Source organism: Peromyscus maniculatus, chromosome X, assembly GCF_049852395.1.
Source record: "Peromyscus maniculatus bairdii isolate BWxNUB_F1_BW_parent chromosome X, HU_Pman_BW_mat_3.1, whole genome shotgun sequence".
NCBI classification, from domain to species: Eukaryota; Metazoa; Chordata; class Mammalia; order Rodentia; family Cricetidae; genus Peromyscus; species Peromyscus maniculatus.
This window is the reverse complement of record NC_134875.1, coordinates 18,537,865-18,557,704: the sequence shown is the minus strand read 5'-3', so window position 1 is coordinate 18,557,704 and position 19,840 is coordinate 18,537,865. Positions and strand designations below refer to the sequence as shown.

The following is a 19,840-nucleotide window of genomic DNA, read 5'->3' as shown; positions in this document are numbered from 1 at the left end:
CAACAAATCATACATGGGGTGGATGGTGCAGTAGGCCAAGTCATATCTTTGGGTCTGGACCTGGGCATCTGTAGGGCTGGTCCACCAGATGTGAAATGGGGACAATTTTTCCATGCTTACAACTTCCCAGGCTCACCCACACCTGCACTAAAACAGGGTTGGCTCTATTGTGCTGCCCTGGTGAGGTGCAGGGCCTGCTCTCCTGAGTGTTTCAGCTGGTGGGGGTCAGGGATAGCTCTCCTGCTATTATGGCCACAGGGCCAGCTCTCCCACCTGCCCCAGGCATTGATGGGTGTAGGGGAGGAGGGCAACTCTCCTCCACCTATGCTGTTACAAGACAGATGGGTAATGGGGACAGTTCTCCCATGCTCACAATTTCAGGGCTGGCTCACCCACAACTGTGCTAACAGGGTTGGCTCTATTGTGCTGCCCTGGTGAGGTGCAGAGCCTGCTCTCCTGAGTGTCACAGCTGGTGGGGGTCAGGGACAGCTCTTCTACTCTGATGACCACAGGGTCAGCTCTACCATCTGCCCTGGATGTTGATGGTCAGGGAGGGGAGAAGGGCAGCTCTCCCCTGCCTGTGCTGCCAAAAGAGAGATAGGTAATGGGGACAGCTCTTCTATGCTCATAATGTCAGATCAGGCTCATCCACACCTGTGCTAACAGTGTTGGCTCTATTGTGCTGCCCTAGTGAGGTGCAGTTGTTTATTTTATTTTTTTTAAAAGAAATCCCACTTGGAGAGATGGCTCTGTGGTTATAAGAACTTATTGCTCTTGCAGAGGACCTGAGTGCGATGTCCTTTACCCACATGTCAGCTTATACCTGTCCAGAAGTCCAGTTACAATGGATCTGAGGTACTCTTCTGACCTCTGAGGGCACCAGGCACACACACAGTGCACAAACATGCAGGCAGAACACTAAAACTCATAGTTTTAAAAAAGTTGTTTTTTTACACATGAACTATGAACCAAAGGCTGAGGGGCCCAGGCTGGATCAGGCCCTCTGAATAGGTGAGACAGTTGATTGGCTCGATCAGTTTGGGAGGCAACTAGGCAGTGGGACCAAGTCCTGTGGTCATTGCATGAATTGGCTGTTTGAAACCTGGGGCTTATGCAGGGACGCTTGGCTCAGTCTGGGAGGAGAGGACTGGACCTGCCTGGACTGAGTCTACCAGGTTGATCGCAGTCCTCGGGGGAGGATTTGCCCTGGAGGAGGTGGGAATGGGGGGTAGGCTGGGGGTAAGGGGAGGGGGTGGGAGGGGGGAGAATAGGGGAACCCATGGCTGATACGTAGAACTGAATGGTATTGTAAAATAAAATAAAAAAATAAAAAAATAAATTAATCTTTTTTTTAAAAAAAAAAAAGAAAAAAAAGTTTTTTTTAATAGATAAAAATCCCCCATCTGTTCAAACCTCATTGCCTTTGGAGTGAACTTGACACTTGAGAACCTTAGGCATCTGGCTCCATCCGTGTTTCCTCTCTGCTCACCCTATTTTACTTTGAAATTTTCTTTATTCATAGAAGATCACATCAATGGGCCTCTCCCAAACATCCTTTCTGATGACTGCTATTACATACTAATGCATACTCCTTTAATTTTATTTTTATCTGAAAAATGGTGTATGTGTGTGCACATGAGTGCAGTCGCCCATGGAGGAAATTTGATACAGTAAGTTGCTTATTCTGTCTCCACGAAAGAGGAGTGATGGAAATGTCATGTGTCTCCCTGTGTTCTCAAAGAGCACAATATAGGGGCCAGATACACACATAAAATTGCACTTTATTTAATGTATTTCAGAAGAATATACCAAGGACAGATTAACAGCACCTATTAAGAAACACAAACATTTAATAATAGTTAAATTACAAATGTTAATCTCTCTGCATTCCCCAAGCAGGAGTCTGTTTTTCCTGTCCAACAATAAATGCATCATAACCAGTTTAGAAAGCATTCAATTAAAGTCATCCAATATATGAAACCTTGACATTAGGCAGAGTCTCTGGGACTACTGACCCATGTAACAGTATCAATTCGTAAATTTGATTGGAGTGTGAGGGGATTTCTCTTCTTGCTGAAAGGTGGACAATAAATTCCACCCCATTTGTGCACCTGAAGGTAAGTTGTGCCAATGGGAACTTGTCCCCAGGACTGTAGTTTTGAAAATCCTTTGAAAAGGCACTTTTAATTTACAAACCTTTTTTAAAGGAAACTTTTAAATTTAAATTGGAAAGTATTAAAGAAAAATGTTTTATTGACTGAGTGCAGTGTTCCTATTGTTCTCAGTCTCAAAATAGCACATGAAATTTGGTATTAAAGGCAGTTTTAGAAATAATTTAGTGAGTATATATATATGTATATGTATATATATATTCTCTTGTAATACTTTTGTTCTCAAAATATAATAAAATAATCTGAGTTCTTTTGCAAATATATTTGATCTACAACTGTAACTCTTCAAACACCTGAGCTGTAACCCCCACCCTCCCCCCAACCCGAGAATTCTCACTGTCTCTTTATCAATACTGCATCTTGTCTGAGACAGCCAAAGGGGGAAAAAAACCAGAGCAGCCTTTTTCTGGGTTTTGGCACTTCTCTATGAGGGCAGGGATGGTCACAATATGGATCAGCTAAATGCAAGTCCAATAACTTCCCAATCAGGTACTGGTTCCTGTGTAGGTCTTGAAACTGTAGTGTTCTTTTCATTCTGCTACCAGAACTCCAATGGCCTGTCCTGGGGTTCTTGCTCTTTTATGGGGAAAGGACCATCTTCTTAGATTTTGCATTCTATACATTGAAGAAAACAGGTATACCAGTGCCAGGTGTATTGTGGAGAACTGCCAGCAAGGACTTCAGCCAAGTTGATAATTCAGTTCACATCGATTACCAGTTGTACCAGAATTAAATTCTTGCTTGTCATGTACCAGGGATTTAAGGAATGAAAGTCAACTCTTCCTGCCACACTGGTGATCTTGGAGCCATCTTACATATCCTGTAGTATACACTTTTAAAGGTAAATATATGTACTATGTTCTACTTCAAGAATTGTGGGTCACATATAGAATACTGCATGCATTTTGCTAACTAACTTTACACGTACACATCACTCACTTTTTACTGATGACACTAGCTATGAACACACACAATCTAATATCTAGCACCTTATCTCCAAGAACACATTTTATATACAGTTAGAGCTTACAATGAGAAGAAATACCACAAAAGAGCACAGCACTGACACAAGACAAAAGTACCAATTTTCAACAAAGTTGTAACAGATGAAGAGGGGAAAAGTCCACTCAAACTTGAAGCACCGAACTAAAACCAATCTTGTTTTTGTCTCTTTTAGAGCAAAAGTAATACAGCATCTTCACACAGCAAATCTCCTTATATGTACAAGTTGCTGTGATTTCCCCTTAGTGTGTATACTCTTAAGATATGGAGGCTTTGGGAGGCAATGATGGAAACCTAACTCCTATTGGAAACCTTCATGTTCCTTGAGGATTCTTACCCTACTTACCAAAAAGCAGTGAACTTGCCAGTGACCTGGCAGTGGCCAAGTTCAGTGTATTTGAGTTTCCCTATTTCTTCCTCTAACCAGTTTTGTTGCTTATAGCCTAAGTGTGCTAATATGCATGTTAAATATTTGCCATAGAGGAAGCTATCATATGTAACTGGAAAGATGTCTATTCTTCCAGGGTTTTAGGCTCTAGTCTGTTGTCTCCAGTTCATGCTTCTGCCTCCTCATGCCTAAGCTTGGGAGTGGTTTGGGGCCTTCAGGGGCCCAGAACAATCAAAATGGAGACACAGTTAAGTAGGGAGAGTGTCTAAAGCCCTGACTGACCAGACGTCTTAGCCTGGCTCTTAGCTTGCAGTCACTTGTTAAACCCTCTCTCCATGCTAACCAGAAGTCCTATTGTTCATTAAAAGAAAATGTCATCAAGACAGAATACCTTTAATTCAAGGGTTGTCCTTTCCACCCTATTTTCAAAAGGTCTTCACCTTTGAAGAATCCAATTTCCAAAGAATGAACAGTGAATAAAAGAGGGAAAGTTGGACTGTTTTAGGAGCAGGTGAGTCTCAGCACCCTGGAAGATGTTGTGTGTGTTGTCAAATGGACTTACCACACTTGTACAGGTTCTGGTTCCATTTGGATTTTGGGTTTTGGCAAACAGTTCTCTTTGTTACACATTGAAAGGGTTGAGCTTTAAAAATAAAATAAGAAGTTCAGTTTCAACAAAATGTTGGAAACATATTTGAAATCCTGTTTTCTATGTAAGTATATAAGCAATTCTACTGATAGTATAGGCATTGCCACCTTTGAACTCCTCTGTTTCAAACCTGTAAGGAAATACCCCTTGCCCCACAAGAAAACTGATCAAATAAGCCACTTCATTCAGGTATCTTTTAAGGATGGGCCAATATAATTTTAGCAATAAATCAATGTAACAAATTTTTGAATATTAATTTGCTATATTAATATTGATGGAAAAATATTGTGATGTGAGGGTTAATTTTAGATACCATGCCTTGTCTGAGATTATCACAAGTTCCAAATTAGTGGAGTTGAAGTTGATAAAGTTCTCATGGACATAATGATCTGACAGGTCAGTTCAATAGTATTTGTTTTAATCAACTCTCCTGCATTGTGAATATGGTAATCCCACATCCCCACACACACTTTTTCACAGCCGTTTACCTCTCCCCTTTTGAGAAGCTCATGCTGGAATCTGTGAGGAGGAAGAGATAACATATAAATGAATGAGGAATGTTAACCTCTGGCTACCATCATGTACAACCTCCTGTTTAATCATTTTTAATCAAATATCCCTCCCCTTTCCCTCCTCCCATCTTAACAGTAGGTATCTGCTTCAACAACACTTACTTACTAGTTTTTGGTTGCATGTTATTTTGTCTTTAAATATGTCCTGTGCTCTCTGAAATATGTTAGCTCTGTCCTTGCCCAAAGTGATTTCCAGGTTTAATATTTTTAAAGTTTACTTGGGTATTTGCCCTGGTGGTAATTTTTGTATTACAAGAGGTGTGTTTCAATAGTAATCGATAAGCTATGCTTGATTCAGATGCTTTGATCTTCAGATTCTTTGGAATAGTTCATATATTTGCTAGGTATTATGAAACAATCCTCTCTGTCATTTCTGCATTTGTGCAGAGAACTTACAAGTTTTAGAGACAACCACAGGTTGAAAAGTTGTGTGTGCCTGGAGGAAGGAACATGTTTATTCTCATATGGAGAAACTAGCTCATGTTTATTAGGTTATAGAGATGAAAGAGACTTCTTATGGACATAAAATTCATTGGCAGTGTGAGTTTTCTAGAACTTGGACCATTCATATTTGAATTTCTTTTTTTAAACCTGAAAAATTGTTTAACCCATACATCAATTTGAAATAAAAGAAAGTAAAACACAAGTGGTTGGTAGAGGTCTAGAGAATTCTCATGAGCATTCCAACTCAGTCACAGAAGGGAAATAGTAAAATACTGGCTTGATTTCTTTCCTGCTGTTACTCCAATAGGAGACAAAAAATATTTGTGTCACTTGACAGTTTTCCATTTGCACAGAGGTCAGTCCCAGCCCATGAAGAATCCCAGGGTAGGAGAGAATGGAGAAAGAGAGGAGAGAGAGAAAGAGAAAGAAACACACAATTGTTTAGCTCCATGGATACGACTTATTTTTCCATTTCTTCCCTTGAACTAGCTCTCCATTTCGTGTATGCCCTTTTCTGGATCCCTTCGAGGACCTAGACGCTTTCTTCATATTCTAGCTGCACAATCCCCTATGTCAAAATTTGTATTATTGTCTCTGCACCGTATTGTGGGGCTCTTCAGTACAGAAATCTGCTCCTATGATGATCAGTCCGCCTAGCTGTGCTTTTAAGACTCCAAAAGTGATTTGATCAGTTGCTTTTCTTTCAGTTGAACACAATACGTAGCCCCAGCCCATGAGTTCCTGACCTGAAGGCCAAATAGTTCTTATGTCCACAGGCATCACTTTCCCTTTTACTCAGAGCTAAAGCTGCTATGTTGTAGCTCTGGGGAGGCAGGCAAAATACCAAGAACAGTTCCAAACCAGGTAGCCCTTGTTTTAGGACATTTAGAGCCTAATATGTATATATTTGATAGGAATCCTCAAGTCCATTCTTTGACGGGCTTATACCTTTCAGGAAAGATCAAAGTCTCTACTTCTCCCTTCTATTTACCTGCCTTGTGGTGGAAAAGGATGTATTTACAACACCTTTGCCTGAAATGGTAAGGGTTGGCACTAATGAGATTGTGGGTGATGCACTGAAAAGAAAGCTGCTCTTGTTTTCTGTGTTGTGGACAGTGAAAAGTTTGCCTTAGAACTAACTTTAAGGTGAAGTAGCAGAATCACGGGAGGGGACAACCTTGCCTTCAGTGCCTCTCTCTGTGCCAGCTTCGGATTCATGCAGGTCAGGGTGGCTGTCTTCTGTAGAGGGCTTTTTCTTCCAGACAAACTTCTTCAGTACATCCTGGATTTCCTTCTTGATGGTCTTGTGCATGTAACCATAGACATAAGGGTGGATGCAGCACTGCAGGAAAAAAAGCCAGATTATTATGGTAATCACCCACTGGGGGACCTCGGTTTGGACATCCACCCACAGAGCCAGCACAGCTAGAGAGCAGTAGGGCCCCAGAGATAGCACATAGGAGAAAATGATGAGGAAGATCACTCTTGCAGCTTTGCACTCATAGCATGGGGGCAAAGGTGGGTTGCTGTTGCTGTTGCGACGACTGGGTGGAAAGCTCTCTCGGATGTTCATGGCCTCGACATCATCCTCACTGAAATGAACTTCATCCATGCCGAACTCTATGTCATCTTCACCCAAATCAATGTTGCACTGATTGATCTCCATTCGGCCAGTGTCTGCCTTCATGCTGCTCTCCTGAACTTCACTGCCGAATTCCAGATCCTCCATGCTGCCATCACTGACCTCTTCAATGCCCTTGGACTCAGCAATACCTGCACTTAAATCAGGGCTTCTTTCTCTGGCCTTCATGATGATGTCCCCGGCTTCCATGGGACTCTCTTCCACCTCAATGCCGCTTTCCTTAGTCTTGGCCTGACCTTCACCTTGGCACAGCAATTCATTCTCATCCTGGCACTCATCCCTCTTCTTCATTCCCCGTTCATTCTCAGTCTTCACAGAGTCCTTGACTCTCATCCCCAAGCTGCGTCTCTTGACGTTGTACAGGAGAGCATGCTGCCGACGTGCCGCACCAAACACCACAGTGTAGCAGGCAATCATAACAACCAGTGGAACAACAATGAAGGATATCACAGTGACAATGGCATAGCTTGGGCTGGATCCCCAGATCATGGAACAGAGAGCATTACGTTCATCAAAGGTAGCCTGGCCCCAGCCATAGAGAGGAGGTGTGCTCTGCAGGACAGCCAAAATCCAGGTGCCATAGACGAGCATATAACCACGTCGCTGGGTCATCTTGGATGGGTAGGAGAGAGGGTGGATGATGGACAGGTAGCGATCTATTGACACCACCACAATGGTATTGACACCAGCAAAGGCAAATAAGTGGGTGAGGCTAACCAGGGCCGTACAGAAGTGAATATTGAGAGGCCAGAAGGCAGGAATGGAGGTGGCCATCACCCAGGGGGCCACGAGAACAATCTGCAGCAGGTCAGTGACAAGGAGGTTAAAGATGAGCCTGTTGGTCACCTGCAGCAACTGTGGCTTACGCTGCAGTACATAAGCCAGCACTACATTGCCCACAAAGGATACACCAAAGAAGACAAGCAGCACAGTGGCTCGGATGATGCCGTGAGCTAGACTAATAGGCATCTTGGAGAGGGGCATGCACGCTTGGCTGCTGTTGTTCTCTCGAGTGTTGTTGGTGCAGGTGGGTGTCATGGTGATGGCAGGCAGGCGGGAGACAAGGTGCAGCTCAGTCTCTGCACCAGTGGGCAATGAGATGCGCAGACTGCACACTGTCTATACTGAGGACGAGAGAAACATGTGGGCAGGGTTAATGCCTTGCAGAGACAAGCCTCTGAGACCAGCAGCATCACTATAGGACCCCTCCCTTAGAGCCCTGCACAGTTTCAACCCCAATCAAAGCAGTTTCTCTGGCTCCTTTTCTAACTCTTGGGGTCTCACTGCCAGTCTTCCTTGCATTCTCTTCCTTTTGCTTGTCCTCCCTGTTAGCACAGTGGGCACTCCCTCAGCCTGTCTCCTCCATGCCTCTTGGAGATTTGTTCTTTCTCACTGACGCATGTGCTTGCACTCTGTACCTGCCTGCTTATGAGACTAGATTTCTGTCTCCAATGTTTTACTGGGGGCACCTTTCCTCTACCACAGAGTGTATGCCCCTGTTTCCACGAACATCGTCCCATCCTTCACTCTATAGTCTCCCCCCGCCCCAGTTTCCCACTAGCATCTACATAGTCTGTCTATGTCTGGCTGTTGCTGTCCTCTGTCTGATAATCTCCCTCCCCCTCTCAGTTCTGTGTCTCTCAGTCTCTGCGTGCTTTTTTCACTAGTGAGCTCACTCTGTAGCTGTGTATGCCCCTCCTCTCCTTGGGTCTTTCTTCCTCTTCAGTAGAGTTCCCTGACTGCCCCTTTGGGCTCCTAACACACCTGTTTGGTGTCTCTGGCTCTCTTGTCTGTGTCTCTCTCAGATTTATGTGTCTCAGGTCTCACACCAGCACCTGCGTGCCTGCTCTTTCTCACATTTCTCTGTACCTCTTCCTGTCTTCCTTCACTGTTTTTCTAAGTGCCTAGGTTCTATGTCTTGCCGGACCTGTCCCTCCTTCCTCTTGGTCCCTAACACTCTGATATCTCTGTTTCTCAAGTGATGTCTCTAGATGTGTACTCTAGTTCATCTCTGTCCTTCATTTTCACTGCCCTAGTACCATTTCCAAACTCTTTCTCTGCCTCTTTGAATTTGCATACATCCCTATCGCTCAGCATCCTTCTCTGAGAGCACCCCCCACCCCACCTTAGTTTTCCTCTAGCTGGATCTTTGTCTCCTTGTACCTGTCTCTGCTGACTTTATCTTGCCATGGAAACCACTTGCCCCCTTGGCCGCCAGGGCTTTATCAAATAAAATGCGTAGTTTGTCAATAGCGCAGTCGTGGCTGGAACATGTAACCCATTACACTGCCTCATGTCCCAAATTCGCCATCCTCCCTATATTTTCCAGCCGGCTAGGAGTCTGTGGGGGTGGGGGTGAGGAGAGCGAGCTGGGAAGAGTGAGGAATAGGGAAAGAGACAGGGGTGCGCAAGGACGGGGGTGGGGGTCTGAGAGGGACAGAGCAAGATATTTGGAAAGGCAGAGAGAAAGAGGCAGAAGGGAAAAGAGAGACACAGAAAAAGTGAGAAAGCGCTTTGGAAGGAGAACCAAGAAAGAACAAATAGGATCCTAAGAGTGAGAGAGGGGGGAAAGATTAAGAGTGAGAAAGAGAAAAGGGGACAGTAAGAGACAGGGGCATGGAGAAACGGAGCACGATAAAAGCTAACCAGAATAGAAAAGAGGTTGAGAAGCAGAGAACGCAGGAAGGAAACAAGGAAATGAGGGAGAGGGAGAGGACACAGGAGAGAAAGTGCTCGGGATACGCAAGGGCGCCTGGAGAGCCCTTTCGGACCTGGTGCGCAACCTTAGTAACCTTCTAGCCTTGGCAAAAGGGTGTCTGAGCGCTTGGGCTAGGGGACCGGTTGGGCTTGGGGACCCGCGCGACCTGAGCCGAGCTCCGCAGCTTACCTGTTGCTGCTGGAGGCGTTGAGTCGCAGGAGCTGAGAACCGATCCCTCGGGGCTCGCCGCGCTGTCTGGCCACCTTTCGGGGCACAGGCGGCTGCGAGCTCGCACCGAGTGGAAGGAGCAGCGGGCGCGGCGGGAGCGGGGCACCGAGCTTGTGCCCGCAAGTCCGACCAGCGCGCAGCGCCGCAAGCTCTGAGCTGTGGCGGGGGCGCACGGCTTCTTAAAGCAGCGCGGTGCCCTCACCTTGCGGCGCACCCCCTCTGTCCCCGCCCGCGCCGGTGACGCACGAGGCCACCGAACCCAGAGGAGCTAGGCTGGTGGCAGCGGCAGTGGGGCGGGAAGGAAGGAGGGGGGAATGACTCGCAATGGACCCACACAGATTTTGTCACCCTGCATCCCATCGCAAGCACTCTGAGGCTCACAGACTGGAGCTGTCACCAGGGCGAATTTTCATGCAAACCCTAGCTCTCAGCCCTTAGCCCCTGGATTTTGGGCAGGATCACTGCCGCTGACTTTCAGAGTGTTTATAAAGAGAGAGTGGGAGACTCTGGCCTTGACTTCTGAAGACCTCCCTCCAAATGTGAACTGTCCTCAGTCCCCACAGAGGAATCGCAGTTTCGATGTCAGTAATTTTTCACTTGCTCGCATAAACAGCAGCGTCTTACCTGTAGGTTTCAGGACCATTCCATCTTAGACAAATTAGGTAATTATTTATCCACATTATTTGCTTGAAGTCGGTTTGCCAGTCAGTCTCAGTCTCTCTCCTTCCTCCTTCTCTCTCTTCCTCCCTCGCTCCTTGCCTCCTTCTCTTCTCCGTTTCTCCCTCTCCCCTTCCTCTGCCCTCTCCCTCCCTCTCTCCTCCTCACTTCTCTCCTTTTTCCTCTCCCGTCTCCCCTATACCATCTTCCTTTATTTTCATAGAGGACAAAACAGAACTGGAGGTTACCCCAGTCTTGTGAGATAAGTACTGCTATTACTTTCATTTCCTGGAGACAGAAGCAGAAGCCAAGATAGATTACTTGATTTGCCCAAGTTCAAGTAAATATCGCACCTATTTGATTAACTAAAACAATCTGCTCTCTTGAAAATGTGTTCAGCATATATGCATATCAGGCCAGAGGAGGCACCCTCCACCGTCCCTACCTCCTCCGGATGGGGGGGGGGGCGGCGAGTTTGGGAAGGTGTCTTTGATGGATCAGGGATCATTTTCATTTGGCTGCTTCCAAGAGAGGAAGAAACACTTTGTAGGCAGGAGAGGGGGGCAGCTGCTCTGTTATATGTAAGTGCATGGTCTAAGATAGGGCTGCATGTCAAGGTTGGGAAATACAGAAGACTGTGTATTATGGTATCTTACAGACAGCCTGAGAGACCTTGAAGTCAAACCTGAAGACTTTAGGCTTTAACTTGACATCTCTGAAAAATTGTTTTATTATGAGTAATTTAGAGTATACACAAATATAGTGAAAATAATTAAATAAGCCATTGTTTTCGTATTACTCAACCTAAATACTGACACATGTTAAACCATTCTTGTTTATTGATTTTTTTAAAGTAGGGCAATGTGATAAGGTTTCTGCTTTTCCATGTTCTCTCAGAAGCCCTGCTTTGGTGGGGGCAGATGGGACATAGGGTGGAGAAAGGACAGAAGGGATGTTGCCATAGGAAACAAGGAGGGGTCATCAGGCCACACAGAGGGACCTAACATAGTCTTCAGGAAAGAAGAAATAAGTGGCAAGAAGAACAAGGGCCAGGAGGTATTAGGGATACTGCAGGTTGACCACAGGATTCTGAGATGGACAAAGACATCCTCTCTTCTCCGTATTACCTGCCTCTGGGACAGGGAGATGAGGCTGGTGCATAGTCATGTCCCGGGATGCTCTTTGGATTTCAAGTCCTGCTTTTGCTCTTGGATCATTTGTCTTTTTCTGCTAGGCCCGATTTTATCTTCCCAAGGTTGAATGGTAAAAAAACTTGGTCGTTTTTCCTAGAGACAGTTTCTATGATAATCATTCACTATTATTAATTCCCAGCCTCACACTGGCCATGGTGCAGAATCCTGGGTGGCATGCACTGTCAAGCATCACTTGGTTCAGATTCGATTATTTTACAGTTGCTTGAGAAACAGTCAAGCTGCTTGCTCCAAATGGCCAGAGACAAAGTCCATTCTTTACTGACCTTTCTTCCTTTTTACTGGGATTCTCCAGAGTGTCCTAGATTGCTAGGAACCAGAAGGAGACAGAGAGCTAACCTCTGCTTACATGTCAAAGGTTGGTGTTCCAGGACCAGCTCATGGAGTCTACAGTTATATTCATGGACAGCGAGAGCTGTTTCGGATGGAGTGTGTGTGTGTGTGTGTGTGTGTGTGTGTGTGTGTGTGTGTGTGTTGTGGGAGAAGTCTGGGAGGAGTAAGGCTTTACAATGCAAGCAGCCTGCCTTGTCTGCATCACATACTAACAAAACCAAGAAAAAGCTGGAGAGAAATGCAGGCGACTTTTCTGTATGGGGAGATGCAGGCTGGTGCTTCATCCTCAGGTGACTCTTTCCACTTCAAACCTGACCAGACTTGGTATCCTTGAATTTCAAAGACATATAAATATCAGTTCCATAACATGGGGCACTGGATGTGTGCTGAGGAAAATAGATTTGACTTTCAGCCCTGGCAGCTCTGATTTTGATGACTTAAAGAACACTACAACTAGAATGCTTCCTCAGAACATGGGGAGGACATTTGAAATGAAGTAGAGAGAGTTTGGGAGATGACTCAAGAAGTCACAGAACCCATTTTCCTGCCTTTGTAATTCAATGGTAGCAAAGGTGATATTGAGATAATGGTACTTATAGGCTTAAAGTAGAGGGCAAAATCCTACTAACAGGAAAGCCCTAAGGTTGAACTACAGTGACAAGTTGACACTGGTGAGCAGCATGACAGCCTCTAACTTGTCAGACAAGCAGCTCCAACTGTGTACTGACAACCAGAAGAGGGGAGTTGGAAGGCCTGTGACCTGGCCAGGTATTACTTCTTATTATTGGTGATGATGATGACGACAACAACAATAATAATTGCCAAGAGGTCTCTGAATGTTTACCATGTACTATGCTTACTTTATTATATTTAATCATTGAAAAAATTCTACTGTTAGGAATTAGTACTGTAGTTTTAGATGCCACACCATTAAAGGGGAAAAGAGGCTGGAGAGATTGCTCAGCAACTAAGATCATTGACTGCTCTACCAGAGTACGTGGATTTGATTCCCAGCACCCACGTGACAGCACATAACCATCTGCAGCTCCAATTGCAAGGGAATCTGATGCTTTCTTTTAGCCTCTGTGGGTACTGCATGCACATGGTGCATAGACACACATGCAGGCAAAACATTATACACACAAAAAAATAATAAAAATAAAATAAATCTCAAAAAGAAAACACTGCAAAGTTGTCCATTGTTTGAAAGGTGCTAAAATATGAGATGAATAATTAATTATAATAATGATATACTACAATGCTAGCACTTCCATTACAAAGAGGTTAAGTCACTTTAAAGATTTATTTATTTATTTATTTTTATGTGCATTGGTGTTTTGCATGTACGTCTGTGTGAGGGTGCCAGACCCTCTAGAACTGGAGTTACAGACAGCTGTGAACTGCCATGTGGGTGCAGGGAATTGAACCCAGGTCCTCTGGAAGCAGCTAGTGCTCTTAATCGCTGAGTGATCTCCCTAGCTCCCGGAGGTTAAGTCACTTATCCAAAGTGATACAGTAAGTGTTGAAGCCAATGGTTAAAATCTGTTCTAGTTGACTTTGAAAGCAGCATTTCCTAGACTGCTTTAAGACAGCAGGGTTTCTTGAAACTTAGACAAGCCATTTTTTTCAGTTCAGGTGAAAGGGGACTAGTAATCACTGGACTTGTGGGAGTTGATTTTGTGTGGGGAACCAATCTAAGTTCTAAGTCACATGCCTTCCTAATTAGGAAGTCCACAGTAAATCAATGGGGGAAATATATAGTTTTTTTTCCTGGAGTGACTGCCATGAAAGCGGTTTAATTTTGCAATGTTTTAGCTATTCTGGTAATATTTTCTTTCATCCAATCCTAGGAGTTGTCTGTAAAACTCAAAGAAAATGAAATAGCATCTAGGTGGGAGCTAATAATTGCCCATTCTGTAGCCTGGGGAAGCATGGATTTTGGATTTCAATGCTATAATCTATCCAAATAAACTGGGTTATAAGAGAAAACAAGTAGAAAATTACTGTATGAATTAAAATTAAGAGCAGAAGGCTTGATTTCTGTCTTATTTTTGTGGCCAGCTTGCAATGTGACTTTGGGAAGAGTCTTCCTTTCTTGATCTCTGTTCTATAATCCATCAAATGAATCCTGAGGGGAGATGAGGGAGGAGGAGGAGGAGGATCCAAGGTCATCTTTAAGAATCCTACCAGTTTATGACTCAGAATTCTTACTTTCTATTTGGTATTACTAGGAATCTAAAACCTAGTCTAACCCAAATATTAGAAAAAATGGAGAAATACGCTCTGCTTCTAGCCATGGAAGAGTAATAGGAGCTGGATTTAGCCCTTTACCTCAAGCAACTTTTAAATTGTGCAAAACACATGAAATAATGTTTACCAGACATTTGAAAAACATGCTGTACAGGATAGTTCTACAGTTGTTCTTGTGTGTGACTTAGAGAGAGTTTCCATGAAGCCCAGGATGAACCTGCACATCCCTTAGTTGAAGAGACAGATTTTAAGAACCCCAAAAGAAAGCTTTTGGAGATGTCTCTGTAATCTGTTCCCCACAAGTCTTTGGCTATATATTGATCACAATTACATGAAGTACAGGGTTGGGAGAAGAACTATTCAGAAGAAGTAGGGAAGCGACTTCTGGAGCTCTTACAAGGTTCCAGGTTGCTTTGCTTCTCAATACTCAGGCAGAACAAACCCTACTAATATCCATGGCATCAGGCTGAGTGCTCAGAAGGAGACTGCCTTGGCGATAGAACCCAATGAGCCTTAGTGTAGTTTGTCTGGTCCAACCTAAGAAAGCTTAAATCAAGCATTGAAAGACTCCAACTATTTCCAAAAGACTGCTACAAGTTAGAGCAAAGCTCATCGGTATTTAAAGGGTATCCAGCACTCAACATTATAGTTCCTCAAATCTGAAATCTAGGAAAATATCATGAGGTATGCAAAATAGAAAAATGTGTCCCATAGTGCAAAGAAGAATTCTTAAGTGGTAAGTAACATAGGTGAGAGAATTGGTAAGCAATTACATTACAATCATTTCTTACAAAGCACGCTTCCAGTGCTAAGGAGACACAGACTCAATTCTTATGTCCACAGATAGAAAATACAATGCCAGATATAAAGACACACTGGACAATATTATTATTATACTGTACATTGTAGATGAAAACACTAGTGACCTCAAAGGCTTAGTAATAGAAAATGTCCAAAATCAAACACAGAGAGAAATAAATGAGCAGAGCAACAGCAAGATGTGAGGCAACTTCTATGGCTTTAGTGCATGTGTAATTGGAGCCCTAGAAATAGGGAGACAAAAACATTATTTTAAGAAGTAATGGCTGAAGCTTTTCCAAATTTAATAAAAGTTCAAAACTCGAACCTCCAAGAACTCCAACAAAACTCAAGCATAAAGAATGTGGAGAAAACGGAGCTAAGGTAAATCATAATGCTTAATTTCTCCCTAAGTACTCACCATACAGTTAGTGAGGTTTCAGAGAAATTCTGCATCACACTGCTTTTGGAATGAAAATAGTACAACAATATTGGAAAGTAATATGCTTAATTTAGACAATGTTAAAAAGAAATAAAAATACTTGTTCTCCTCAAGGATATAGATAAAAGCTTATAATACCTTAATTTGTATAGACTAAACCCTGGGAGGATTCTTAATATGTGTCAACAGGTAGATGTAGTGGGTAGCCATTCCAACTTTGACCTGGAAGTTCCAACCCCCCATTGAGGCTTCGGTAGTGGTCACACCTACAAGGTGGGGCTGAGAGAGGATGCTGAAGAACCGAGTTCCAGATGCAGGGGCTCTCTTGGTTTCTGGACCCTGGACGCTGTAGGTAGACCCAGCAGAGTTCTCCAGAGAACACCACCTGACTGCGACACACCTTTCCCAGACCCTGCAACCTACCTATCCCTTCACTTGTAAGTTACGCCACTAAATAAACCTCCCTTTTAACTACGTGGAGTGATCTTAATAATTTCACCAACAGGTAGATGATATATACATACATGCAAATACCACTTAGTCAATAAAGAGTATGAATTTTTAGTATATGGAACAGTGGATGACTATCAAAATAATGATGCTGAACAAAAGAAACCAGACCCAAAAGATTATATATTGTATGATTCCATTTATGTAAAATTCCAGAAAGTCTAGCTAAAGGGACAAAAAGTAGATCAGTGATTGCCATGGGATGAGAGATGAGAGGAAAGGAAAGAGGCTCAATTAAAAAGGCTCACGGAGAATCTTTTGGTAGTGACACAAATGTTCATCATCTTGATTGTGATGATAGTTTTATAAGAATATACTCCTATCAACATTCATCAAATTGGACTTGTTAGGTATGTACAGTCTAATTTACATATATTACACTGAAATAAAATTTTAAAAAGATTATGAAAAAGAAAACCCAAAGCCAATGGTTTGCCTGCCCATGTTCTTACCTACAGTGTAAGAACATTGACTGGCTTTCCCGAATGGAAGCAATCAAGCCTTCTAGCACCTCCATCTTGGGTCTCATCTGTCTACCCCTATGTTCTAGGAATTGGCGTTTTTTCCCTCAGTCTTCCCTATGTGAGCTCTGTCCAAATGCTTGCAAAATAGTATCCACTCTCTTGGAACTGCCTAACAGGCCCCAGTTATTGAGGCTTTGCACTTTTGACCTTTTTCAGCTTAATTTCAGACTGCTGTGAGATAGGTGCTATGATTACAGATAGGAAACTGAAGACTAAGAAAGAAGCCAGGACTGACTTAGAGTTAGTTACTCAGGAATATATAGGGCTAGGAGTTAAATTTAGGACCAATTGAATTTAAAGCCCAGATATGTTATTGTTTTAAATATAATACATTTAAGTATAATTTTGCCATTTGATTTTTAATTATTATTTGTAAAAGTCATGAGAATTTAACACTAAGTGCTCATAAACAAGTTCAGACTGACTCTAAGCACTATACTGTGATTCAAAAGCACTCCTTTTGAAGGATTTTGTGTAAATATGCTATGCAATTTTGCTTCTATATCCTAAGGGTTTTTGGAAGTCTCACTGGTGTGTAAGAAACTTTATCCATTTTGTCTCATCTATTTTATAACAATTGTGAAATTTGTTAATGTTCTTTGTTGTACAGATATGAAAATAGAGCACAGAAAAACTATATAACTTTCTTTCAGCTATTCCAACAACAGGAAAATAACAGTAGTGACTATTGTCTGTTTATTGTCTATGGCTGCTTGGCTTACCATCATACTTAGGCCAGGCAAGGTTTAGCTCCACTAATTTGGCACCAGACCTAATCTTTTTGAATCTATTTGCCCACAGGCAGCAATGTTCATAACCTATGTATAGTAAGCATCAGGTGCCATGATGAGCATACCCCATTCCAAAGCCTGTATTCCTCCAGAGGAAGTCTTTTATGGTCAGAAACAGCACAGTGTTAACACCAAATACTCAAAGTAGCACTACATCAAACTTGTTATGACTCTGCATTAAATATCAGGACTTGCGGAGTTTTCAAAGGCTAGTTGATTATTTTGTTTGTCATTGCATTAAATCCTTTTGAAGTTTGACTTCATGAAACAGTACAAGCACCGAGATTGATGACAGTCAGAAATCAAAAGAGCCCATGGCCTGATTGCAGAAAGGCCATTCATTTATCACGTGTGCTCAGGGGTTTTGTTGAACTGTTGGTGTGGCTTGTTGGGTTGAGAAATAGTACCCAAATGCCTCAAAACTGTCTACAGAAAATAGGATTATGTTGCTACAACCAGGAAAATATTTCTGCTAAGCTCAGATATAAGCACTAGAGGAAGAAATAGGAAACTTCTTAGGCCATATAAGCATTTTAATTCTGCTCAAATGAATGTAAATGGTGGCAATTTCCTAGATGTTTACACAAAATTCTTCAAAAGGAGTGTTTTTGAATCACAGTATAGTACTCAGAATCAGTCTGAACTTGTTTATGGGCACTTAGTGTTAAATTTTCATGACATATACAAATAATAATTAAAAATCAAATGGCAAAATTATAGTTAAATGTATTATACTTAAAACAATTGAAATAAATGGTCAGAGCTTGTAATTACTCTACCATCTTATATTATACTCCTTGATATATTTGCTACTTTGGCTTATTGTGTATAAATGGTTTAAATACTCTGTGATAGCAAGCAGCTCTATGTTTCTTTCCATACCTACATTCACCAATAGAGAACTGGGTGCTTAAAAATAACCAGAGGAATATTTTCCCTCATGGAAACACTGAACCTTATAAGACAAGACATTTTCCCCTCTGAGAACCAGAAGTGAAACATTTACTAACATACACTTCACTTTTATTTTTTTTTAATTTATTGAGATGCAGTGTACATACCATATACCCTATTTAAATTTATTTACAGACATGTACAATCATTACCACAGTCAACTTTAGAAAGACTATAACTCTTAGCTAATAATTCCTTGTCTGCCCATACCTCCCAGTCCTCAGAAACCACTACTTTCTACTTTCTATGAATAGCATGTTCTAGAAGTTACATATAAGTTGTGGTGGTTTGAAAGAAAATGGCCCCCAAAGGGAGAGGCACTATTATGAGTTTTGGCCTTGTTGCAGGAAGTATGTCATGGTTAGGGGCAGGTTTTGAGGTCTCTTTTCTCAAGTTTCCCTCAGTGTAACAGTCAGTCAACTTCCTGTTGTCTCCGAATCAAGATGTAGGACTCTCCGCTCCAGCACCACATGTGCCTGCATGCTGCCATGTTCCTCATCCTGATGATAATGGGGTGAACCTCTGATAATGTAAGCTAGCCACTCGAATAAAATGTTTTTATTTATAAGAGTTGCCGTGGTCATTGTGTCTCTTCACAGCAATAAAAAAAAAAAAAAAAAAAAACTAACTAAGACAGAAATTGGTACCAGTGTAGTGGGGTATTGCTGTGACAGACCTGACCATGTTTTGGGGAGGACTGTGGAAGGACTTTGGAACTTTGGGCTAGAAAAGCCATTGAGTGTTGAGACCTCAGTGAGACTTTCTGTGAGAACTTGGAATATATGAATATTTAGAGAAGTGCAGAGGATGGAGGCCCGGCTTGCAAAGTTTCAGAGGGAAATTTAGAGACTCTATCAGGGCCATTTGTTGTTTTGAATTAAGATTCTGTGGTTCTGGTTAGCTGGGGCTGAAAAATCAGCTGCTTTGCTAGGATACGTGATGCTGGTCAAATGGAGCTAAGAAATTAGCATTGATTAAAAAGAGACCAGGGGCTGGAGAGATGGCTCAGAGGTTAAGGGCCCTAGCTGCTCTTCCAGAGGACCTGAGTTCAATTCCCAGCAACCACATAGGGGCTCACAACCATCCATAATGAGATCTGGCTCCCTCTTCACCTGCAAGGATACATGCAAACAGAACACTGTATACATAATAAATAAATAAATCTAAAAAAAAAAAAAAAAAAAGAGACCAGCATCACTGAGGTGAAACCTTCTGGAAAGTGTTTCCTGAGACCACAGAGAAGCTGTGTGCTAGAGGCTGCCAAGATTGTACCTTGTGCTGGCAGCCAGACTTGGTAATATGTAAGCGTCACCCAGGTGGTACTGGTTTTGAAAGCCTGAAGTGGTCCTTGGGAAAACTGAGGCTTGGCACTATGAGAGGGTAGGATAGACCAATGGTGAAGGTGCAGTCTCAGTGGCAGTTGAGGGCCCAGGACTGAAGGGGTCATGCAAAGAAGTTGAGTCTTGGCACCATGAAGAGAGCATATGAGAGGCTATTGGTGAAAGTGCAGCCCAACTGCAGCGAGGGACCCAGCATTTTGGATGCCAGTACCATGGGATGATCATCAAGAACAGCA

The 19,840-nt window shown here is 42.8% G+C and overlaps 1 protein-coding gene across 1 annotated transcript; it reads right to left on the bottom strand.

The window, feature by feature from the left end:
• Positions 1 to 1,765: 1,765 nt before the first annotated feature.
• Gpr101 (G protein-coupled receptor 101) lies at positions 1,766 to 10,004 on the bottom strand. Its single transcript, XM_042269150.2, has 2 exons — positions 9,756 to 10,004; positions 1,766 to 7,992 (listed from the first exon to the last, which is right to left on the bottom strand). Exon 2 carries the CDS (start codon positions 7,904 to 7,906, stop codon positions 6,368 to 6,370), a length of 1,539 nt encoding a protein of 512 aa, XP_042125084.1. The 5' UTR covers positions 7,907 to 7,992; positions 9,756 to 10,004; the 3' UTR covers positions 1,766 to 6,367.
• Between the last annotated feature and the right edge of the window lie 9,836 nt (positions 10,005 to 19,840).